At 40.7% G+C, this 21,433-nt stretch overlaps 2 protein-coding genes across 7 annotated transcripts in view; one reads left to right on the top strand and one right to left on the bottom strand.

Annotated features, from left to right (window-relative positions):
* The window catches only part of LOC126369665 (protein roadkill), an 82,539-nt gene extending 70,264 nt beyond the window's left edge, over positions 1-12,275 (top strand). For all 5 annotated transcript variants that reach the window (XM_050014221.1, XM_050014224.1, XM_050014220.1 and 2 more), the window contains 5 exons: positions 2,935-3,272; positions 5,604-5,845; positions 9,408-9,586; positions 9,994-10,136; positions 10,831-12,275. In XM_050014221.1, coding sequence (XP_049870178.1) covers positions 2,935-3,272; positions 5,604-5,845; positions 9,408-9,586; positions 9,994-10,136; positions 10,831-10,984 — 1,056 coding nt within the window. In that variant the 3' untranslated portion in view covers positions 10,985-12,275. The remainder of the gene's footprint in view (positions 1-2,934; positions 3,273-5,603; positions 5,846-9,407; positions 9,587-9,993; positions 10,137-10,830) is intronic.
* Positions 12,276-14,352: 2,077 nt separating this feature from the next.
* Positions 14,353-20,463, bottom strand: LOC126369619 (piggyBac transposable element-derived protein 4-like). Of its 2 annotated transcripts, none has more exons than XM_050014125.1 (3): positions 20,412-20,463; positions 18,826-18,952; positions 14,353-17,500 (listed from the first exon to the last, which is right to left on the bottom strand). In XM_050014125.1, the coding sequence occupies exons 2-3, from the start codon at positions 18,940-18,942 to the stop codon at positions 15,368-15,370; spliced, it is 2,250 nt and encodes a 749-aa protein (XP_049870082.1). In that variant the 5' UTR covers positions 18,943-18,952; positions 20,412-20,463; the 3' UTR covers positions 14,353-15,367. The 2 variants fall into 2 exon arrangements, with proteins under 2 accessions (XP_049870082.1, XP_049870081.1); XM_050014124.1 differs by lacking the exon at positions 20,412-20,463 and adding an exon at positions 20,108-20,303.
* Between the last annotated feature and the right edge of the window lie 970 nt (positions 20,464-21,433).

The raw sequence follows: 21,433 nt of genomic DNA, 5'->3' as shown, positions 1-21,433 counted from the left end.
GACCGTTGGACGAGTTATTCGCCGACCCGGCATTAACTTTTTTGGTGCTTTTTACCGAAAAATCTATTTAGTTCGCGAACGGTAACGGTATTTTTCGCTTTGCTGCGTCGCAGCGGCGCGGCACGTATACTTATTAAGGTTCGAGGCTTCGAGCTCTTCAATTTGGACGTTGATGATCGCACGACCGTTAATGGTAACGGAACTAAACAAGTAAATATTCATGTGAGGTCACGAGGCGAAGTTTAATTATTAATTAATCAGTAGTTAGAACAACGAACAAGCGTCTATTTAACAGCACATAACTACTGCTCATGATCCTGAGGTGATAAAAGCAATGAATACACAAACAAAAGTACTGAGATACAAAGTTCAAATTCGAAAATCATTGGTTTAAGCCCGTGCAAGCGTTCTTCCAACTAGGTTACAACAGCTATATATTGACGTGTTACATGAATACGCAGTTTGGTGTTGACGCAAAGGATCTACGTAAAGGGATTCCTATACGCCTGTATAATGCGTGAGTGAAATGAAGCACGGATTAAGTGACTCCCGTATCGATTGCGTTGCCTATAACGCCTGTGTCAGTATGTTGTATAACACGTGCAAACCCCACGTGCCTAGTCTCCTGTATTACTTAGAAACTTCAACGCATATGATATCGCTTCTATTAACCGACTATGCCAATATTGAAATACCTACTAGAAACTGCAATTGTATACGATTTTACATTGTCTACAAAACAGCCACAGCTCTCATAAACGATATTGTTTTTGTTTTGGATTTTAGAAATTGCAACCGCTTCTCTGATTTATAAAGTGGAAATGCGTTTACGAACAATGAATGCGCATTTCGTAGACATTGTAAGCAAACGGTCACTTTGTTTGCGTTATCGATAAGTGAACTTCCTGATAGTACGTCAATTCATCAGTCAAACCTGTTCCGATACGGCTAGTTATCGCAATAAATACTCGGTACCAGCTCTTATGATTCTACGAAAGTCAACGCCTATACGACCGGATATTTTCCTACATCGTTACAGAAATAAAGATTTGAGACTTAGGTAACTAATTCCCGTTGACCGTCAACTGCATGTGGAGATTATAGATTCATTTCCCTAGCGTCATCCCGTTCTGAAGATTTGACAGGTCGTTTTAAAGCGACTGCCAATCTGACCTTCCAACCCGAAGGGATAACCAGCCCAATACAGGTTAGGTCACTTTACCTCTGAAACGCATTTCTCGGATATTTGAATTTAATTAATTCCGGCAGACGGTCAACATCTGCAGGTACAGATTATAGACTAAAACAGGAAATTTCTCGGCTAAAGTAAACGTTAGAGACTTAGAACTAAAGCAAGTTGCGGGCGTCTGAATAGTAATGCGGCGATAAATCTGTCGACGTATATGGCCGGCGCGGGCGACGCGGTGGAATCTGCGAGTATCTGCGAGTGGTATCTGCGGGGATGATGCGGACGGCCTTGAGCCGGGTCGGCGACCGGGCAGGGACCCGCAGCACCGCAAGCAGCGCGGGGGCAACGACACTGCGCCCGCGCCGCCGCCGCCGCCCTGGCCGTCCGGGGCCCGCCATGACCTCAACCTCGCTCGATCACGTGTGCCCAAAATCTACACATACGCCCACGACTATCCCAATTGGGGTAGTCAAAGGTACATCAATCATAAGATGAACTGAGTATCCACACCTCACCGTGCTTTCTATTAGACCGAGCAACGTGATAGGTGGTGAGCCACATAGGCGATCTATAGTGGTAGAGACAACTGTGTTAGTGAAAATTGCACTTATAAATTAATAAGCTTAATAACTAATTGGTGCCAGCCCGGTACTGGGGTTCAAACCCGCGCTCCCCATTTGAGAAGCAAGCTGGTGTGAGGACCACAGTAACTAGTCTAAATCTATAAAAAGTAATAAAATACACTTGAAACGACTTTGACTTCAACTTGGCGTTCTGATTCTTTAAAGCGCAACTCTACTCGCTCCACTGAATAAGGGCCAGACTCCATCAAAGCCTGTTAAGCGTATTATTGACATTATTGACACACAATGACGAAATTCTATTGGCTATTAAACAACAAATCTCTCCGCTGCGCTTTGGTGGAGTTCGATCTTTACTAAAGGCCCTACACAGTACACTCCCGCGCACTTGTACAATATATTAACAATTTACAAGCGGTAATAACCCACCTTAGCAAGTAGTTAATTTTACGACATCGTTAGTCAAGGGACATCCCGGCCTTGAAATATGAATAGACGTTTAACAGTTGGTTTTGTTTCGAATTTTATTTGCCATAAATATGTCGTTAACGCGCGGAGCAAGCGACTGGCGACGGTCGACTTTGTTCTACACGTCAGCGAGGCTATTAGGTGCACAAAGGGCCGAGTACCGCCAGCTGGGCGAAGATTTATTGCCCAACAGAGGTCGAGCGGCTCTCATAGATTCCTCCATCCATTATTTACAAGCCCAACCCGACGCAGACCATCCCATTGTCTACTTTTTGCCATCAATAATTGTCCTTCCGTCTCCTGCACGCCGACTTGTTTGCAAACAAACGATTACAATCACTATAAATAATACATTGGAATTGTATATACATAATGTAATCTCACGGTTATGTCCCTAATTGGGGTAGTCAGATGCCCCAGAATGTTATTATACCTATCAATGTGATATCGGAGTTTTTAATTGTCGATACTTAGCCTGTTTGTCGTTGGAGATTACAAATTGTGAGACTTGTAAAAACTCTTTAATAGTAAGGACACTGGCTGGTTTTTGATATGGCATTTATCTACTTGTTTTTTTTTTAATTGTTCCATTTTGTACTCTTGATCCTATGTGTCTAAGTAAAAACGGTTTACGTATTTTTTGCGCCTTTTTACTGCAAAGACAAGTGCATTAATGTTAACCTTTCTTTGTTCCAGGTCAAAGTGGTGAAATTCAGTTACATGTGGACTATAAACAATTTTAGTTTCTGTAGAGAGGAGATGGGGGAAGTGTTAAAATCATCGACATTTTCCGCCGGTGCTAGTGATAAATTAAAATGGTGTCTCCGCGTGAACCCAAAAGGACTCGATGAAGAGAGCAAAGACTACTTATCGTTATATCTATTATTAGTGTCGTGTAACAAATCTGAAGTGCGGGCGAAGTTTAAGTTCTCAATATTAAATGCAAAACGGGAAGAGACGAAAGCAATGGAGTCGCAACGAGCGTACAGATTCGTTCAAGGCAAAGATTGGGGGTTCAAAAAGTTCATCAGAAGGTGAGTTGGATCTTTTTATGTTGTGCTTGCTAGCGTCGCGCGGTTCCGCCTGCTTAATAGTCAGTATTTTTTTTAAATAAATAGTTCTACGGAGCTCGGGCCTCCTTCAAATCAATACTTCAATTTCCATACACATATAAAACTCGTTTGAACAGAGTTTGTAGTAGATAAATACACTCATTATAATCACATACAAAAGAGAAAGAGACTGCATAAGTAAGCACATCTCTAATAGATTTATTTAAGCTAAATTTCATAACTTTTATTTAAGTCACAGATCTACGTACATACATGAACATTGACCCCATCATCTATCGACCGCGATAGACACAATTGATTATTTATCGTTTTTATAAATGTACGATGTAAGTACGTTTATACAAATGTACGTTTGTGCCAAAGATTGCTTTAATAACACCTATTAAAAAAAAACATTTTCTACCCGAAATTTGTTTTTTCTCGAAATTAATTGGAAAGCAAAGTAATTATTACAGGCTCTTAACGTTTAAATGTAATCAAAGGAAAAAAAACAACAAAAATTTGCGGTACCTCTAATATGTATATACCTAAAGCTATGATTTTGTTGCAATTTTGGACTGACTTCTGTGAGCCATTTGTTAGACTTTAGACTCATATCGTAACGTAGGTATTTGAATGTACGTAATTTAGATGCTAGTCAACTCTATAACTCTATACATATAAAACTTACGTACTTTGATATTTAACGTAAGGGGAAGGGAAAGACCCTAATATGATTACATTCCCATTCCCTAACTGTAAGTTCTTTCCGCGCCCTAACAACCATTTTAAAAAGATCCGCTATGACACACGCAATATCTATCCTATTGCTTGATTTTCCTCTATTATCATGCATTTATACAGATCATCTTAAACTGGTAAAGATACGAATCAACCCCTTTGAGTATTTGAGTAATATGAACGATTTATGTAAATACATTTTGTATTGCAGCCATACTTAACACGAAGCTTTAAGTTTGGAGTGTATAACAGTATTGCGGGTTAGTGACCCCTAGTTCATAATTTCTTAAGCTCAGGTTATACCTTGGAGTTGTGCCAACGATTATGTAACTTTATCTAGCTGTAATGGAGTATTAAGACTCTCGGCTTAGTTTTGTTTGATGTTTACAAACTACTGTTTTGTTATTAAACTAGCATCTATGATGACCGTTTTTACGTTTTTCCCGCTCAATTAGTCATCATCATCAGATCTCCAGCAGATTTGACAGGTCCGGCTTTTTACAGGAGCGACTGCCTGTCTGACCTTCCGACCCGCGAAGGGAAAACCAGCCCAATACAGCTTAGGTCACATGCCACCGAAAATACTTTTCTCAGGAAAATTCCTGAGTATTTCGGAGGTTTCCTCACGATGTTTTCCTTCACCGCTGAGCACGTGATGATTATTTATGATCCAAATATAAATTCGAAAACAAATTCCACAATCATTGGTTTAGGCCTGTGCTGGATTCGAACTTGCGACTTCAAAGAGAAGCAAGCGTTCTACCAACTGGGCTACCAGGGCTCGGCTTAGTTTTGTAATAATTAGTAACTACGCTAAAGGACCAAATAGCTACACTTCATTGGCAATGGTGAAGCGCTGGCACCAGCCACTTCTGTAAAAAAACAGTTTAGGTAAGCTGACCTCGTGAAAACGGGATAACGCTAGGAAAATGATGATGATGTGTTGTCAGACATAAAATTCATCGTAATCAGTTACTACTTACTGGCAATACTAGTTCTATATCCAAAAAATCGCATTTGATTATGTGTTTTTTTTTGTCAAAATTACCACCATACATAGCGGTCTAGTTGAGCGGGCTCTGGATCGGAGGTCCCGGGTTCGAATCCCGGTAGAGACAAATCACAAAAATCACTTTGTGCTCCCTAGTTTGGTTAGGATATTGCAGGCTGGTACCTGATTGTCCGAATGTACGATGTTCCGTACTTTGGAGGGTAAGTTAAACAGTCTGTCCCGGTATTTACTCAAGTAAGTATAGATTACCTAGTCATAGCATACTGTAATTACTTATCCATAACTTATTTATTAAATGTACCATACATTTCGTTAATTAAGTAATCTTTAACGACGCATGTTCCACATTTGTTAATATGGTTCCCGGTTCTATGTTTACAATTTTAAAACAAAGGGAATATACTACACAAGTTTCTTAAGGTAAAGTCTTTTAAATATATTATTCTTTCACCCTAATAAATGCATATTAATATACTTACCGTCCGTAAAAAAATGTCCTTATCTAGCTATATGTCATGTTTTCTCTACACAACTTTCACCCGTTCCCTTCTCAATTTCAGAGACTTCCTGTTAGACGAAGCGAACGGTCTACTCCCAGAGGACAAGCTGACGATATTCTGCGAAGTGTCCGTGGTTGCCGACAGCATCAACATCAGCGGGCAGAGCAACGTGGTCCAGTTCAAGGTGCCCGAGTGCCGGTTGTCAGACGACCTGGGCGCGTTGTTCGACAACGAACGGTTCTCCGACGTCACGCTGGCAGTGGGGGGACGGGAGTTTCAAGCGCATAAAGCGATATTAGCAGGTGTGTACAATCACTACCAAAATCACTACCGACTCTCGAACTCTCGGAACATAACACGCACCCTCAGGCCTGTTGTCTTATACGTTGTATCGGGTATAGAGCCTTTAGCGCTCCCCATTTGTCCGCCCAAGTTGTTAATGCCATCTGCAGCAAATCTAAAATAAGACACGTCAAAAAAAAGGACCATAACATAGCATAAACTCCGGTGGAGATCTTCTTCTATCGTGTGGGGGTGTGAGTTGAATTACCAACCTCATCAATGGTGTCATTATATTAGATGATGATGATTATGTTTTTTTTTTTGTTAGAGATTATTGCTCACATTCGTTGTTCGCTTTCTTAATACAATATTAATAATACAGGGGATTACATTTTATTTAGACAGCCTCGGTGGTCTAGTTGTTATCTGAGATCTGAGACCGTTGAGATCTGAGAGTCTGGGTTCGATTCCCGATGGGGACATTGCCTAAATCACTTTGTGAGACTGTCCTTTGTTTGGTAAGGACATTACAGGCTTGAATCACCTGGTTGTCCAAAAAAGGTTAATGACAAAACCTCGCCGACTATTACATGGGGCTGAAAACATACCTGGTAAGGAGTGGGTGTACGGTCACAAGTACTAATATGTATACACTTTGATACCATGTCACATTACCTAATTTGTCAAGTTAAACCTCAAGTTTTCTTAAATTTCAAATATGATAGTGCGACAGGGTTCTAAAGTGGGTACATGATATTGAAATACAATACAAATATACTTTATTGTGGAGGAGCTCGGTGGCGCAGCGGTAAACGCGCTCGGTCTGCGATTGTTGAAGTTAAGCAACTTTCGCAAAGGCCGGTCATAGGGTCCACCACAAAAAAAAGTTTTCGTGCTTCGGAAGGCACGTTAAGCCGTTGGTCCCAGCTGCATTAGCAGTCGTTAATAACCATCAATCCGCACTGGGCCCGCGTGATGGTTTAAGGCCCATCCATAGGGAAGGCCTGTGCCCCAGCAGTGGGGACGTTAATGGGCTGATGATGATACTTTATTGCACCGAAATAAAAACACATAATTACAAAAAGCATGCATCCGGAACGATGGGCAAAGATCATCACGCACTGGGTACCACAGGACGGACACCGTAGACGTGGTAGACCCCGGAAACGATGGCGCGATGATCTCGACGGTTATCGAAAAGACTGGTTAGAGCTCGCACAGAACCGGGATACTTGGAAAGACATGGGGGAGGCCTTTGCTTAGCAGTGGGATCATACAGGCTAATAATAATAATTATAAAAATACTTAACTAGGTACATGGCAAATGGAGGCCTTATCGCTTAAAGCTATAGCTGTAGATATTACTCATGACTGTACAGCTCTGCCTACTCCTTCGGGGATACACGCGTGATCTCAAATAATAGCTACAAAACGTCCTTGCAAAATAAATTGACGTTCCAGTAAAAACAAATCGATTACATTTAATCTGAACAATGCCATATGGCGTATCACGTCACGATAGGTTTCCGCATACGTTTTCCTCAAAAGGACAAAGTGGATAACTTGCTGGCTAACGATATATATCTTCAGTTAAATCGTAATTTACACTGGTATCGACCTCCGTGGTCCAGTGGTTGAGCGTTGGGCTCACTATCCGGAGGTCCCGGGTTCGATTCCAGGTGGGGACATATCACAAAAATTACTTTGTGGTCCCTAGTTTGGTTAGGACACTACTGGCTGATCACCAGATTGTCCGAAAGTAAGATGATCCGTGCTTCGGAAGGCACGTTAAGCCGTTGGTCCCGGTTACTACTTACTGATGTAAATAAGTAGTCGTTACCATGAGCCATGTCAGGGGCCGTTGGCGGCTCAATAGTAACCCTGACACCAGGGATGATGAGGTTAGTACTCCACCTTACAACCCACACGATATAAGAAGATACACAAAAACCCAGAATCGATATGGTGGACTGTATGGATGAAGGAAAGTCTTTGCAGCGCCATCTGTATTGCTTTTGAGGAACATAGCCTGGAAAGTCCCTGATTGGTACAACCACACAGTGATAGAGAGATGGATATTGTAAAAACTGATAAAAACCCATGTTATGCAAGATTTTCCATAAGTCATACTTTGTCGGCCTATACCTATCAGTGGGATGCATTGTGCGACTTTGTGCATTATTATATTGAGGCTACTGGGGGGGTTAACACGTTGACAGTCCAGTGATCCATATATGGGTCATGACGGAGTAACTCCATAAGTCCGTGACCCATACTTGTTCAGGGTGAGTGCGGCCTTTGAAAGTTCTAATTTTTCATGATAGTAAGAGATATGGTTTATTTCCTATTGCACTCAATAGGCATTGTGAAGTGTTTAGAATTAGAATATATTTATTATTATTTCAGTTTTTAACAGGACGTATATAAAATTAAGTAGTAAGCGGGACTTACAACGAAGTCAAAACATTTTGTATGGGGACTGTCAACTTGTTAAAAAGGCCACAGCGAAGCTATGACGGACTTTCCAATCGGCGTTCCCCAAAAACACGATAGATGGCGTTGTTATGTTTTTTTATATTACTATGGTACTCTTGACCTGTCTTATCTTCGAAAACGTTCTCAATTTGCCCAGTAAGTTTTGCCCAGAGTGCCGGAAATAGATTATTATGTCAAAGGAAAAACTATTCCATTAATGCACTCAATACTAATTATAACTTATCAAAGTAGGACATGAAAAACCATTCTGTAGTATGAAAAACAGGAAATAATTACACGAAGAATTAATTAAGCTATAAATATGTCTTAACTAAGCTAGTTGCGAAATGTAAACACCTAGGTGCGTTATTTATAGTCTGTCACATTTTGAAACATTTTATTGAAACTACTAGTACCCATATAGTCCAAATCTATTCCAAGTTTTATGATCACTCCCCTAAGTCGATTTTGTAGTCCATCAGAATCATTTATTCAACGTAACAGCCTTCGTGGTCCAATGGTTGAGCGTTGGGCTCACGATCCGGAGGTCCCGGGTTCGAATCCCGGTAGAGACATACCATAAAAGTCACTTTGTGATCCCTAATTTGACTAGGACATTACAGGCTGATCACCTGATTGTCCGAAAGTAAGATGATCCGTGTTTCGGAAGGCACGTTAACCTGTTAATCCTGGTTACTACTGACTGATTTAAGTAAGTTGTCGTTATTTATGAGTCATGTCGGGGGCCTCTGGCAGCTCACTAATAACCCTGACACCTGGGTTGATGAGATTGATAATTCACCTCACATATCGATATCTCGATAGAAAAAGAATGATACACTTTAACGTAAACTAGTCCAACTAAAGTAACACCCAGACATTTCATACATAAAACCTCGTTTTACACAGACAGTACACATTGACGTTACTGTACACGCGCATCTGTGTGTGTGACGTCTGACGCTCATAAGATTGAAGACTAAAATAAGGCCGAGGGGAGTGAGGTAAACCTAACTCAGCCGCTGGTGGGGAGCGGAGAGTTGCCGTTCTATACGTAGTATTTATTATTCCTTATTCTATGCTAACGTCCAACCTGTCAAATTCCAGCGCGGAGTCCAGTATTCGCGGCGATGTTCGAGCACGAGATGGAGGAGCGCAAGCGCAACCGCGTGGACATCACCGACGTGGACCACGAGGTGCTGCGCGAGATGCTGCGCTTCATATACACGGGCCGCGCGCCCAACCTCGACAAGATGGCCGACGATCTACTCGCAGCCGCTGATAAGGTATAAAACTAATGCTAGTTAGCAATAAAAACATTCATGTGATGACGTCTATTTACCGTTGGGGAAGGCAGAGACCAAGGAATTCCACTTCCTACAGTCCTGCCTGACACACCACTTAACGATATTACAGCGCAACCCCCGATATTACAGCGCGACCCCCGATATTACAGCGCAACCCCCGATATTATAACGGAACCCCCGATATTATAGCGCAACTCGCGATATTATACGGCAAACCGTGCAGGCCCGGCTGCTTGCTTCTTAAAATCTTCGGTTTGGAAGAAAGAAAGAGTGCTTCAATATCTCTCTGATTATCCTTACGAAATTTGTGTTTTTTTTTCTTTTGTTATGGGAGGTGTATTTCGCATGTTCACGTTTATTAATCAATTGTGCTGTTTCATCCACAGTATGCGCTAGAACGGCTAAAGGTGATGTGCGAGGAGGCGCTGTGTGTCTCGCTGTCGGTTGAGTCAGCAGCCGACACGCTCATACTGGCGGACCTGCACTCCGCTGACCAGCTCAAGGCGCAGACCATAGACTTTATTAACACGTCAGTACCATTCATTTATTTAGATTATACTAACTCATAATAAAGAATAATACTACGCAGAAAGGTAATTCTCCGCCCCGCATCAATTCGTATCGGGCGCCCTCTGGGCCTTACTGTAGTCTAAATGGCGGTAAGCGGTTAAAGGCTTTCTTAAGGAATAAGGTGGAGTCTCATTCATACTTACGCGATAATGCAGCACACAGGTGTGTCTTCGGTTATAACGCGCTAAGCAGTTTTAAATTCCTCCCTGGAAAGTACTCTATGTATCTGTCCCTGCCTAAACCAGTATAATTAAATTTTCATTGGAATTGTCTGGTTTAGGTGTGAAAGGGCAACTTTAGCGTTACAGTGGTCTGGGGGGTTAAAAAGGCCACATTAAAACAATGTTTGCATTGCGCACTTCCTTTTATATGCGCAAATGTCAGAAAAGATGAATTCTTCGATGTGGCCTCTTTAATCCCCCTGGTTTCTGAAATTGAATTAAATAGACCTGAAAACTTGTAATTGAGTAATACAGTTGCTTATTACTCAATATTTGAAATTATTCCTAAAATATGAAAGATCTGGGAAACTGCCGGGGTCTGCACGGTATACCTCTATCGCGTCGAGCGCGACGGCGCTCCCCCCGTGCAGCCCCAGCTGAAAGAATGTGTGTTGGAAGGACAGAGTCACATGTGTTGTGTTGCGTCCGCAGGAGCCACGCGACAGACGTGATGGACACGGCGGGCTGGAAGAACATGATCTCGTCGCACCCGCACCTCATCGCCGAGGCGTTCCGCGCGCTGGCCACGCAGCAGCAGCAGATCCCGCCCATCGGGCCGCCGCGCAAGCGCGTGAAGCAGGCCTAGGGGCCCGCGGCCGCGCCCCCCCGCACCAAAGCCACGCTGCTGTCCGCGCTAGTGTTCGGGGCGTCGGTGTCAGTGACACGAGGCTCCACGACCGCGGCGAGCGTTCCTACGTTTAGTGAACTTTTGTGGATTTAATCGATCCCGACCCTTCGTTTACTATGATTGATCTCAAGACGATATTCGATCCTAATGTTTTTGTCTCTCGCGGTTTAGTCCGCCGCCTGGATTACTTTTAATGTGTATTTTAATGCCGGACGCTTTTTGCGCGTTGATGTAGTTCGAATGTAGGCTTGGATTATGAATATTTTATGTATGTCGTTTCTGTGGTTCTCTCGCAGTTATGTTTAATGTAAATTATTATATGTATCGGTATGAAGTTGTCCCGCGAGGAGCCGCGACGGCGACCGAGCGGGCGGCCTGCGGCCCCGCGCGCGGGGCTCGGGCCGCCCTCGGCCGCGGGCGGCGTTATACTTTCATAGAAATGCAAATGTAACTTGAATGATACTTGGTAGAAGTTTAAAGTAGGAATTTTGAACATATTTCGATGTAGCGAGGTAATCGAATGCAATAAACCTGTAAAGTTTGTAGCGGCCGGCGTGTACAGTCGCGCCGCAGTAGCAGTGTAGGAGACTCGAGTGATTTAATAAGTCTATTGAACTGTCGGTATTGGTGTATATAGATGAGCTACGATCCCACCATTAAATATTTTCTAAGTACTAAATCGTAAGTGGTGACACCGTTAATTTTTTATTGTATCTTAGGTGTTATTCCAATGACATTGTGATTATTCTATCGGATTTCCATAGGTTGTATTACCCGTGCGTATGTTTTGATTCGTATGTAGATCGCTGGAATAATTTAACGCTTACTTGGATGTCATTACGCGTGTTGTGTTGCTTCCCGTATCGATGGATTGTGACTTCACGCGAGTCCGTTGTCGCCCTTCACAAGCTCACTTCTTGTTTCATCCTAAATTAAAAATAAATATTTCATATATTTAGTATTATATTATCTAATTTTGTATTTTTAATTGCTTGTCTTAATTTCTTCTATTTTTATTTTTTCTCATGTTTGTGAATGAAGGATCTACCCATTTGTAGATATGTAGTAACCCAATATTAATAATAATGTATTGTGGCCAATATTTATAATACCATTTTATACCCATCCCATTTAGCAGGCAGTGTTGTCGTGTAATGAATTAGTTACAAACAACTGTCAAAAGTAATAACTGTGATTTTCGAAATTGTCAATAAGTTGAGCAAATAAATGAGATGATGTAATATAACAATTATTTTATTGTACTTCACCTTTCTTACAGCGTTTATGTAATTAGAGTAAAACGAGTTGTCAAGGTCTTCGAATTTAGACCAACATAACGCTCGGAATCACGTCTTACTTTCTCGGGGCCGTGGGGTTAGTAATATTGACCAACCGACTCCATCAACCCTGCTGTCATGTCTCTTATACTGGCATCATCACTATTTTAAGAGCCACGCTCTTGTCGGTGTAGCATCCTTCATGTTACACCGACATCATCATCCATCCTTTATGCTGTGTTTTTTGTGTTTATCCTGCACTGCCCCTGTAGCAGACCCAACTAGTTGGCCACCTAGTTCCGCTCACATGCAACAGATGGCGCCACATTCTTCAAGCGGTCGTGAAACGCGGTATCGAAGTTTTCACGGCAAGACGCATATACTCAATCATCATGGATTGGAATTCTGACTACACAGAAAAAGATTCGAAAATTGTCGCCAAATATCAGAATTTGTCGGTCTCATTTATAAAAATAAAAGTGATATATTTTCATATTTGTTGATTGCCATATTCTGATATTTAGCGACAAATTGTAGATTTTTTGGGTGAAATCAATTTTTCGCTAAGTGCTGTAGAAAAAAGTGATGCTGGGGAAACGCTTACCCTGGCACTGTCACCTAACAATGCTTATAACTTAAACGGCGTGACGGGAAATTCTCATATTAAGTAGGCGACTAATATCGACAAATTCATGACATCTTTGCTACCAGCGGGTTTAGCACCGTAAGCTAAGCGTGCGGCTCTTTCTCGCCTCGACATACGTCACCCGTCACTCTCTCACAGTACTGCACAGAGAGAGACAGATGATCTCTGTCGCGGCGAGAAAGAGTCGCGTGCTTACGGTGCCAGGCCCGCTGCTGTAGTTATCGAGATACAAAGAAATTGATGCTGGAATAAGGATATTGTAGGCACACAAATTCTGATATTTGGTGACAAATTATCGATATTTTTTCTGTATAGTCAGAATCCAGATCCGTGATCGTAGCAGTGCCAGGATAACGGACTCAACCGCGTCGCTCACATTAAAAAAATATTCCAGCAAGAAATACATAGCACATAATACATATCATCATCAATTTAAGAGCCACGCTTTTGTCAGTGCAGCTTTTTCCATGCTCCTTTTTTAGGGAAAAATAGGGCAGTAGTTTCCCTCTTGCCTTCCGCCCCGCAGTACTCTGTAGCACATATCTAATAATAAATCTACCAATGGATACTGCTGGGCAGAGTAAAATATTGTAAAACGTGACTTCTAATCGCTTATTCGGAGCTCGGTAGAGTACTCGTATTCTAGTAATGAAATGAACATACCCACACTTTTAATTTTTTTTTAGGTTGGTAGACCATAATAAATGTCTGCCTTTGACAAACCTTTAGTCTTTGGATATTTTCAAGAAACAAAATGTACTTACCTATATATTTTCGCTTCGTGCCAAGAAGCCGCATTATAACTCGAAAGTTAATTCGTTTGGGGTACGGAGTAGGAGTCTGCTCCGTTTGGTCTGGAGGTCCTGGGTTGGATTACCGGGGGGACTGGGTAACGTCTAACAGAAAATCACTTTGTGACACTGTCACTGATCTGGTCAGGACATTATGCAGACTGAAATCATCTGTCTGACATAAGATGATTCCGTGCTTCGGAGGGCACGTTGTACAGTCGGTCTCGTAATCCACATGAGAGAAAAGAGAAGACTATTCTTAACTATACGCGCTTTAGTTGTCAGTAGAGGATCCGATCCCGGTCCCTTTTTCGAATCCCGCGATTTCGGGATTATCTATAGTTAATCTCGGGATCCCGGGATAGTATTGGTAATAGAAAGTGGTAACAAAAAGACGGTGAAAAATACAAAATCAACTCTTTTTTTAAATCTTTAGTAAATATTCAAAAATCCAAGAAAATATATTTTCTCTTGATAATATAAACAACAAACTAGGCACTTTAGAAAATAATTTATAAAATAGTTTCATAGTAATCTAGTTTATTTCTATTTTATAATAAACTTAAAAAGATTTAACGAAGTACATAAAACTTGTTTAGTTATAGCGTTATAGGCACTATAAAAATACTATAATGCATTCAAGTCTATAAACATACATTTAAGCCTGTAAAAATTTGTCTACGCACAATAAAAACGTATCAATATAAACTAATATCAATATTTACACGACAAGAGGCGGATATTTTACGCACTTTTACACATTCGTTTCACGCATATTTTTATTGACTTATACAGGTGTTAGTGACATCGTAACGAATACTTAGGGAATGATTCAGACCATGATTCTAAGTTAATATCAAGAGGAATTTTCCGTCGCAAATTTCATGATTTTTTTTAGGTTTTTATTTAATTATTTTCAATTCTATACTTTTGCGATGGAAAATTCCACTTGATATTAACTCAGAATAATCGGCTAAATCATCCCCCTCTGTATTCGTTACGATGTCACTTACACCCGTACAAGTACACAAGTAGGTCTGGGTGTTAGTGACACCGTAACAAATACTGAGGGGGATGATTCAGACCATGATTATGAGATTATTAGTATTAATTATAGATAGGGAGGAGGTTTGCGATGAGAGCCTGTTATGAACACCAGCCACATAAAAACAAAATTATATGACACATCAAAAATAGAACAATAGTACAGTTTGTGACCTTGTTTGTACATGTATCTGTCTATTCTCTATTATATTTTTACGTATATCAATATATACGTAAAAAAATAACTGACGAGATGCAGAAGAAATGTACAGGAGGAATTAAGGAGACTTACTTGTAAGAAGCCTTGTGTGTGTGGTGTTGGAGTACAATAAAAAAAAAAAACAAGTAAATGAGAATAAGAGTGAGGAGTAGACTTAAAAAACCAAAAACTAGTAATAACAGCTCTAGCGTACTTAGCTATACATACACACATAGCTCTACATCGTCTCTTGAAAGAAAACAATAAAATAACGGGTATACTCGTCGATACATACGTACATACTGGGATAGCTTTACGTCGTCCCTTACCATAGCACAACCTAGCTCTACGTCATCGTGTCTTACGAATCTTGAGATTTTATATTCATAACTTCACCTGGGTGTGGTACTGTTCAAAGCATGGGACGATGCACAAAGCGACGTTGCATTTTTTGCACAAAGTGGTCACATCGGACCTTTGCCTGCGGATAGTGCAACAAACGCAACGCCGCCTTACATGTTTTCTATTTTGGACGTTGTCCATTTCTGGAGTATACCCGGGGTAATGGTCATTTCCATCCAGCCGTATGACATCACTCATGACGACGCGGGCAGGTGGGTGATCTACAAGCGGCCTGGGAAATCTATTCAGCAGCCCCTCGGCCACAGCCATCCGAAATTGCCTGTGGGTTAACACCTTGCAGAGGGGCTGCTTGGTGTAAATTATGTAACAGTTGAGCAGACTGGTATTCAACAGTCTCCTGAACACCTTCATATACCATTTGAGCCCGCGCTTTCGCTCAAAATGGTAGGCACTTAGCTTTTGGTCTTTCAAGTCTACCCCTCCCATGTTTTTATTGTAGTCTACCACCACCTTAGGCTTCATGACTGGTACGCCGGCACGCTGGCTACGCAACTGATCATCATTGTGGTAGGTCGAGATGGCAGTGACCTGTTTCACATCTTTCCATGTGACAACGGACATGTCGCCACAATGCAGAGCCAGTTGCTCCCCGCGCTGGGTACGTTTGTCATCGAGATTCTTAATCTGAGGTGGCATATGCTGCCTCCTGCGATTAATAGTCCCGATGACATCCGTACGCCGGCTCTTGAGATACCTCGTAAGTGGCAATTGGTTGTACCAATTGTCCATCACGAGACAATGGCCAACGTCAAGATAGCCATCCATAGCCTCGAGGACGACCTTTGCGGTACAATTCTCGAAGTCATCGATCGCTCCCTCGGTCATCGAAGAATCCTTCCCCGCATAGATGTGGGTTCTCAGTAGGTAACCAGTACCTGCTTCGCACAAGTCATACGACTTAATGCCGAAACGGGCCGACTTGAGCCGGTTACATTGCTTGAAGCTAAGACGTCCTTTCCACAGAAGCAGGGACTCATCCAGACTGATAAACCGCTGAGGAGTATAAAGAAGGGGAAATTTTGCGTTACAATGATCAATTATGGGTGCAATTTTTGCGATCTTACGGTCGTAAGACCGAACATTAGAATCAAGGGTATCGTTATCGACGAAATGAAAAAATCGAAGTAAAAAGTAGAAGCGGTTGCGGGGCATAATTCTCCTAAACTCCGGCATTCCCAAAATTCCCGTTGACCAATATTCATGTAAGCAATTGAAGTTTCCAAGTGACATAAACATGAATACTGAGAAACACCTGTACATTTCTTCTACGGTGGTCAATTCCCAGGACAGGAGATGTTTATTGAGACCACCCTCATCTTCAGCGCGTGTCTCTATGTATCTTAAACCATACCTATTATATTCAGCAACTAAATGCTGTATTATTGGCAAATCCCACACTTGTAAAAATATATCCGTGGGGTCGGAGAGTTTGCAGATTGGACCAGGATTTCTTGTGTAAATTTCCTCTTGGCCAGAAAACGTTGAAAAGTCATCTGTCCAAGAGAATTCCGGCGTGACTGCATCGTCTGTGACCGAACCACCACCTACCGCTACCTTTTCCCCTCCATCTCCATTCCCTCTCTTCACCATATCCCCATCCCCCATGACGACAACCCCCTCCTCCTCCCACGTGTCATCGTCTTCCACATCCCCTCCTTCCTCAAAAGATTGGGAATAAGTGGAGATATCATTTATTCCCAAGACTTCAAAGAGTTCTACCTCCTCATCTTGATCAGTCTCCCCTTCATCCAGCTGTATCACACCTAGCTCCTCCCTATTTATAATTATGCTACGAAGCCGCCTCGCCGCGGCAAGTAATTGGAAATCGGTGGGCTCTCGGGTTTCGTCCCCCTCGGAGACTTCATTGTTTACTTCTGCGAACTCGTTGTCACTGCCGGAGTCGCGATCAGTTAGCTCTTCTGCTGTCTGATTCTGATCACGTAATAGCAGCGCACGACGACATCTACGAGGACGGCGCACTACCCTCGAGGCTGACCGTCGTGCCCGCGGGGTGGACGATTCCTCAGGCGTGTCAGGAGTATAAGGCGTGTCAGGGGGTGAGGCAATCTCCGGCGTTTCAGCTGGCTGCCATATCTAAAAGTACCACACGTCTTAAACCGATACCACAAATTGGGTAATAGTTACTACGTAACAGATACATCACATACAAAAGCGTGAATACCTATGCTATAATAGCCTACAAAATTTTAATAATAATTTAGGCGTTAGCTGCAAGCAGAAATATACCTTCTGCACGCGTACCAAGAACAGAGAACGCTTCGTTTACCGCGTGAACTTGGTATGGCGGGATCATCGAGCGAAGGCGCTAGGGTTCTTTACAATATTATAACTTATACATCAGAATCAAAATAACACTAGGCTATCATATACTAGGATATTATGTAAAATATCTAGCTGAAATATAGCGAGATATATCAAGTAAGTTGGAAAAAACGTCTGCGAGCGATTTTGGTATGTATTGCAAAAACTATAAAAGTTACACGAATATAATGTTTGTTTGAAACATTTATCTTAATTAGTTCTACAAAAAATCTATGATATCCTATATCACACTTTTATGTATAAGTCATTATTATTTTATTTGTGAACCACAAATACAATATTGGGTAATATTTAATATTAATAATATTTAATATGAGGCTTATGCCCAGCCGTGGGCGTCGTACGTCTGATGATGATGATTTAATAATAAAATATATTTTATGAAAAAAATAAACTGGTACTATTTATTTACTATTTAGCCTTAGCTGAATAATAAACCTAAGATTAGCAAATAATTTAATTATCAACACCAACATTGGCCATGAACTGCAACCAATTTTTCACCACGAAAAAAGAAATCAAATGATCCACGCTAAATATTAAATAAATAAGCATTTATTAGGTAAGCGTATACGACATTAGACCACATCGTCAATTACCATCAGGTGAGATTGTTGTCGAACGCAAGGCTAGGTGTCTTATAATAAAAAAAATCATCGATAACGACTGGACTAAACTAATTGATATATTTTTTATCATAGCAAAATAGCCTGCTGCCATGACCATAATCAGCTGCAGTAATACATTATCAACCTCACAACCAAACCAAACAGAATAAATCCACTACGCATTGGCAGCCGTAATTGGGTAGTTTCCTAGGTCAAAGATAAATTATGTAATTCTGATTACTAAATAAAGACAGATCTAAAGGTGACAAAAATCTGTTTCTTTTTTCTAATAAACTTATTTAAAAATTTTAATAAGTGCACCATTTTGTCATGTTTTATTATGGCGTCACAGGCTGCTTTTTCATACAAATTCCATAGTAATTTCGTGTTTTGACGTTTAGTAAAAAGCAACTGATTTGACTAGTTGGAAACTATCCTATTACAAAATAATGTAAGTAGGTATCATACCCGTAGTATTCCAGAATCCATGCGCTCATACAACACGTGGCCAACATCTTCGTCCATACTTAACGTTCCACCCGGCGCGCGGACCACGGACAGTGCAGGCACAATATTTTTAGACATTTCTAGGTTTCTATAAAAAGAGCATACAAACAAATAAATATGTAAAATCTTCTCTTCTATCGTGTGGGTTGTGAGGTGGATTACCAACCCATCAACCCTGGTGTCAGGGTTACTATTGAGCCGCCAAAAGCCCCTGACATGGCTCATGTAACGACTACTAACTTACATCAGTAAGTAATATGTAAAATAATTAATTGTTTTATAGAGTAGGTAGTTCCTATTTATTCTTTTTACTACTTTATTATGCATTTTTTTTATATTATGTAACAGCCTCCGTGGTTTAATGGTTAGAGCGTTAGGATGGGGACATTGTCGAAATAACTTTGTGAGACTGTCTCTTGTTTGGTAAGGACTTTTCCTTTTACATTTATCGATTACCTATAATATCAATCAAGTTTTAAATATAATCGACACTAGCGCCACTACCGGTGGATAATGTTACTAATTTTACGATATGATCGCCAACATTTGGCCATATCATGAAGTAATCATGCATTTAGTTGCTCATATCGTTAAACGTATTTTGTGGGCGAGTGATAGGTATTCCATTTCATGAAATATTCAGCATTTCATGAAATGATCAATTCTAAGATCTGGCAACGACATATATACCATATCTGATGCAAATATCAAGCAACAATTATTCTTATATATGCCTCTGCCATTACATTATATTTTTGAGTAGATGCCCGAGCAATGAGAAAATAGGTAGGTAATTATCGCATTAAACCTGTACAACGCCATCTATAAATTTTTTGAAGAACTTAACATGGAAAGTCACTCATTGTTATCTATTATTATAACGGTACCCTAAAACAGACCTCCCGAAAAACGGCCATCTTGAAACACACCATCCTTTATGGACGTATTATTATTACTCTTTGTAACACACAAATGCAAATATAAAATACAAATACAGGTTTTGCGCGAGGTTGTATAAAAATGCGCGAAACCCCGGGAACAAATTGAATTGGAATTTAAATCGCCAAAATTATGTTTGTATAGATCTAATTAGAATACCGGCTTGATAATGATGTTTGCTGTAAACTAGAAGAGGAATCTAGTTAGAATTCTTATGAAAGTAGTAAACTCGATAGATAACCATATATTAGATAATCAAATTATTTATAATTTAAGGATGTAATAAATAGTAACAAACACGTACTTTACATATAAAAGTCGGCATAAATATCTCACAAAAATCTGATTCACTTGCAAAACACCTTTCCACTAATTTCGACGGCTGATCTGATTTGCTCTTATAGAAAAAGTTTTCGGCCTATAGGCGAAGGGGTCAATGTCAACCGCGCCCCTCGCGCACCCAACTTCTATCCCGATTGGATCCCGAACATTCATTTAATAACAATGACAGCAGAGTGACATTGACGTTTCTTTGTTAGAGCACTGGAGCGATATTACGACTATTAATCATTCGTCAATCATGATTTAGGATTAAAACAAAAATGTACCTTATTATTACTAGACTGTGTATTATTTGTAGCGTTGCAGATCGATTGATGGTAATACTACACACACCACACACAATACACACCATAGACAATTAGTACTGACGAGAATGAGGGACTTTCCCAATTACGTTAAAAAAATATAGATGGCGCTGTACAGATTTAATGTGTTAATTACCCATTTTCTCATTGCTCCGGTATATATTTGTTCAAAAATATAATGTAATGGCAGAGGTACATATAAAAATAATTGTTACTTGATATTTGGATCAAATATACATACATACATAAACTCACGCCTATTTCCCACCGAGGTAAGCAGAGACTATGGAATTCTATTTGCTTCGATCCTGACACACAATAATCAAATATGTTTAGAATTATGTTGCTACTTGCTACCTATACTGCTTCTCTTTGTTTTGATCAGAAAAATAGTGTATCGAAGATGTGTTGTGCCTGAGACGTAATAACAAGAGTCATCATTATATAGAATATTACGCTTAGGATGTGCACCATACTATTGATAGGTACAAATGAAGTGTTTAGAACAAGAAAAGAACTAGCCGGCCGCTCGATTAAAGGCTTAAAAGATCCCGGGAATTGTTAAAGCAGGACGCGAAAAACTGACAGCATGATAGCCTCTTTACGGACGAAATATTTTAGATATTGAAGAGAAGTACAATAAACAATATATAGATAGAGTTTACGCTAAGTGCTCTGTAGAAGCAGCAAAAAAATCTGCGGGTGCAAAATGGCCATCATCCATCGTCAGTAATGGTCTGGTTGAGAGTGTCCCATTATGGGCTTTGGCCCGTTGACATATTTTTTTGTGACAAAGGGGTCAAAACCAGTACAGTAAAAGGTGTACCAAGAGACGGGTTTGGATAAGCTTCTTTTCGGAAAGGGTTTCGATTTTCTGGACATCACTTCCTTTTCACGAACAAAAAGAGTCACAAGGATAATGAATCTGTAGGTTCGAAAATATAATGAAGATTCTGGATATAAAGACGGAGGAGCAAAGCTTG

This window comes from Pectinophora gossypiella, chromosome 9 (assembly GCF_024362695.1).
Source record: "Pectinophora gossypiella chromosome 9, ilPecGoss1.1, whole genome shotgun sequence".
Taxonomy (NCBI): Eukaryota; Metazoa; Arthropoda; class Insecta; order Lepidoptera; family Gelechiidae; genus Pectinophora; species Pectinophora gossypiella.
Note: the sequence above shows the minus strand (reverse complement) of the source record. Positions and strands in the feature narration are given on the sequence as shown.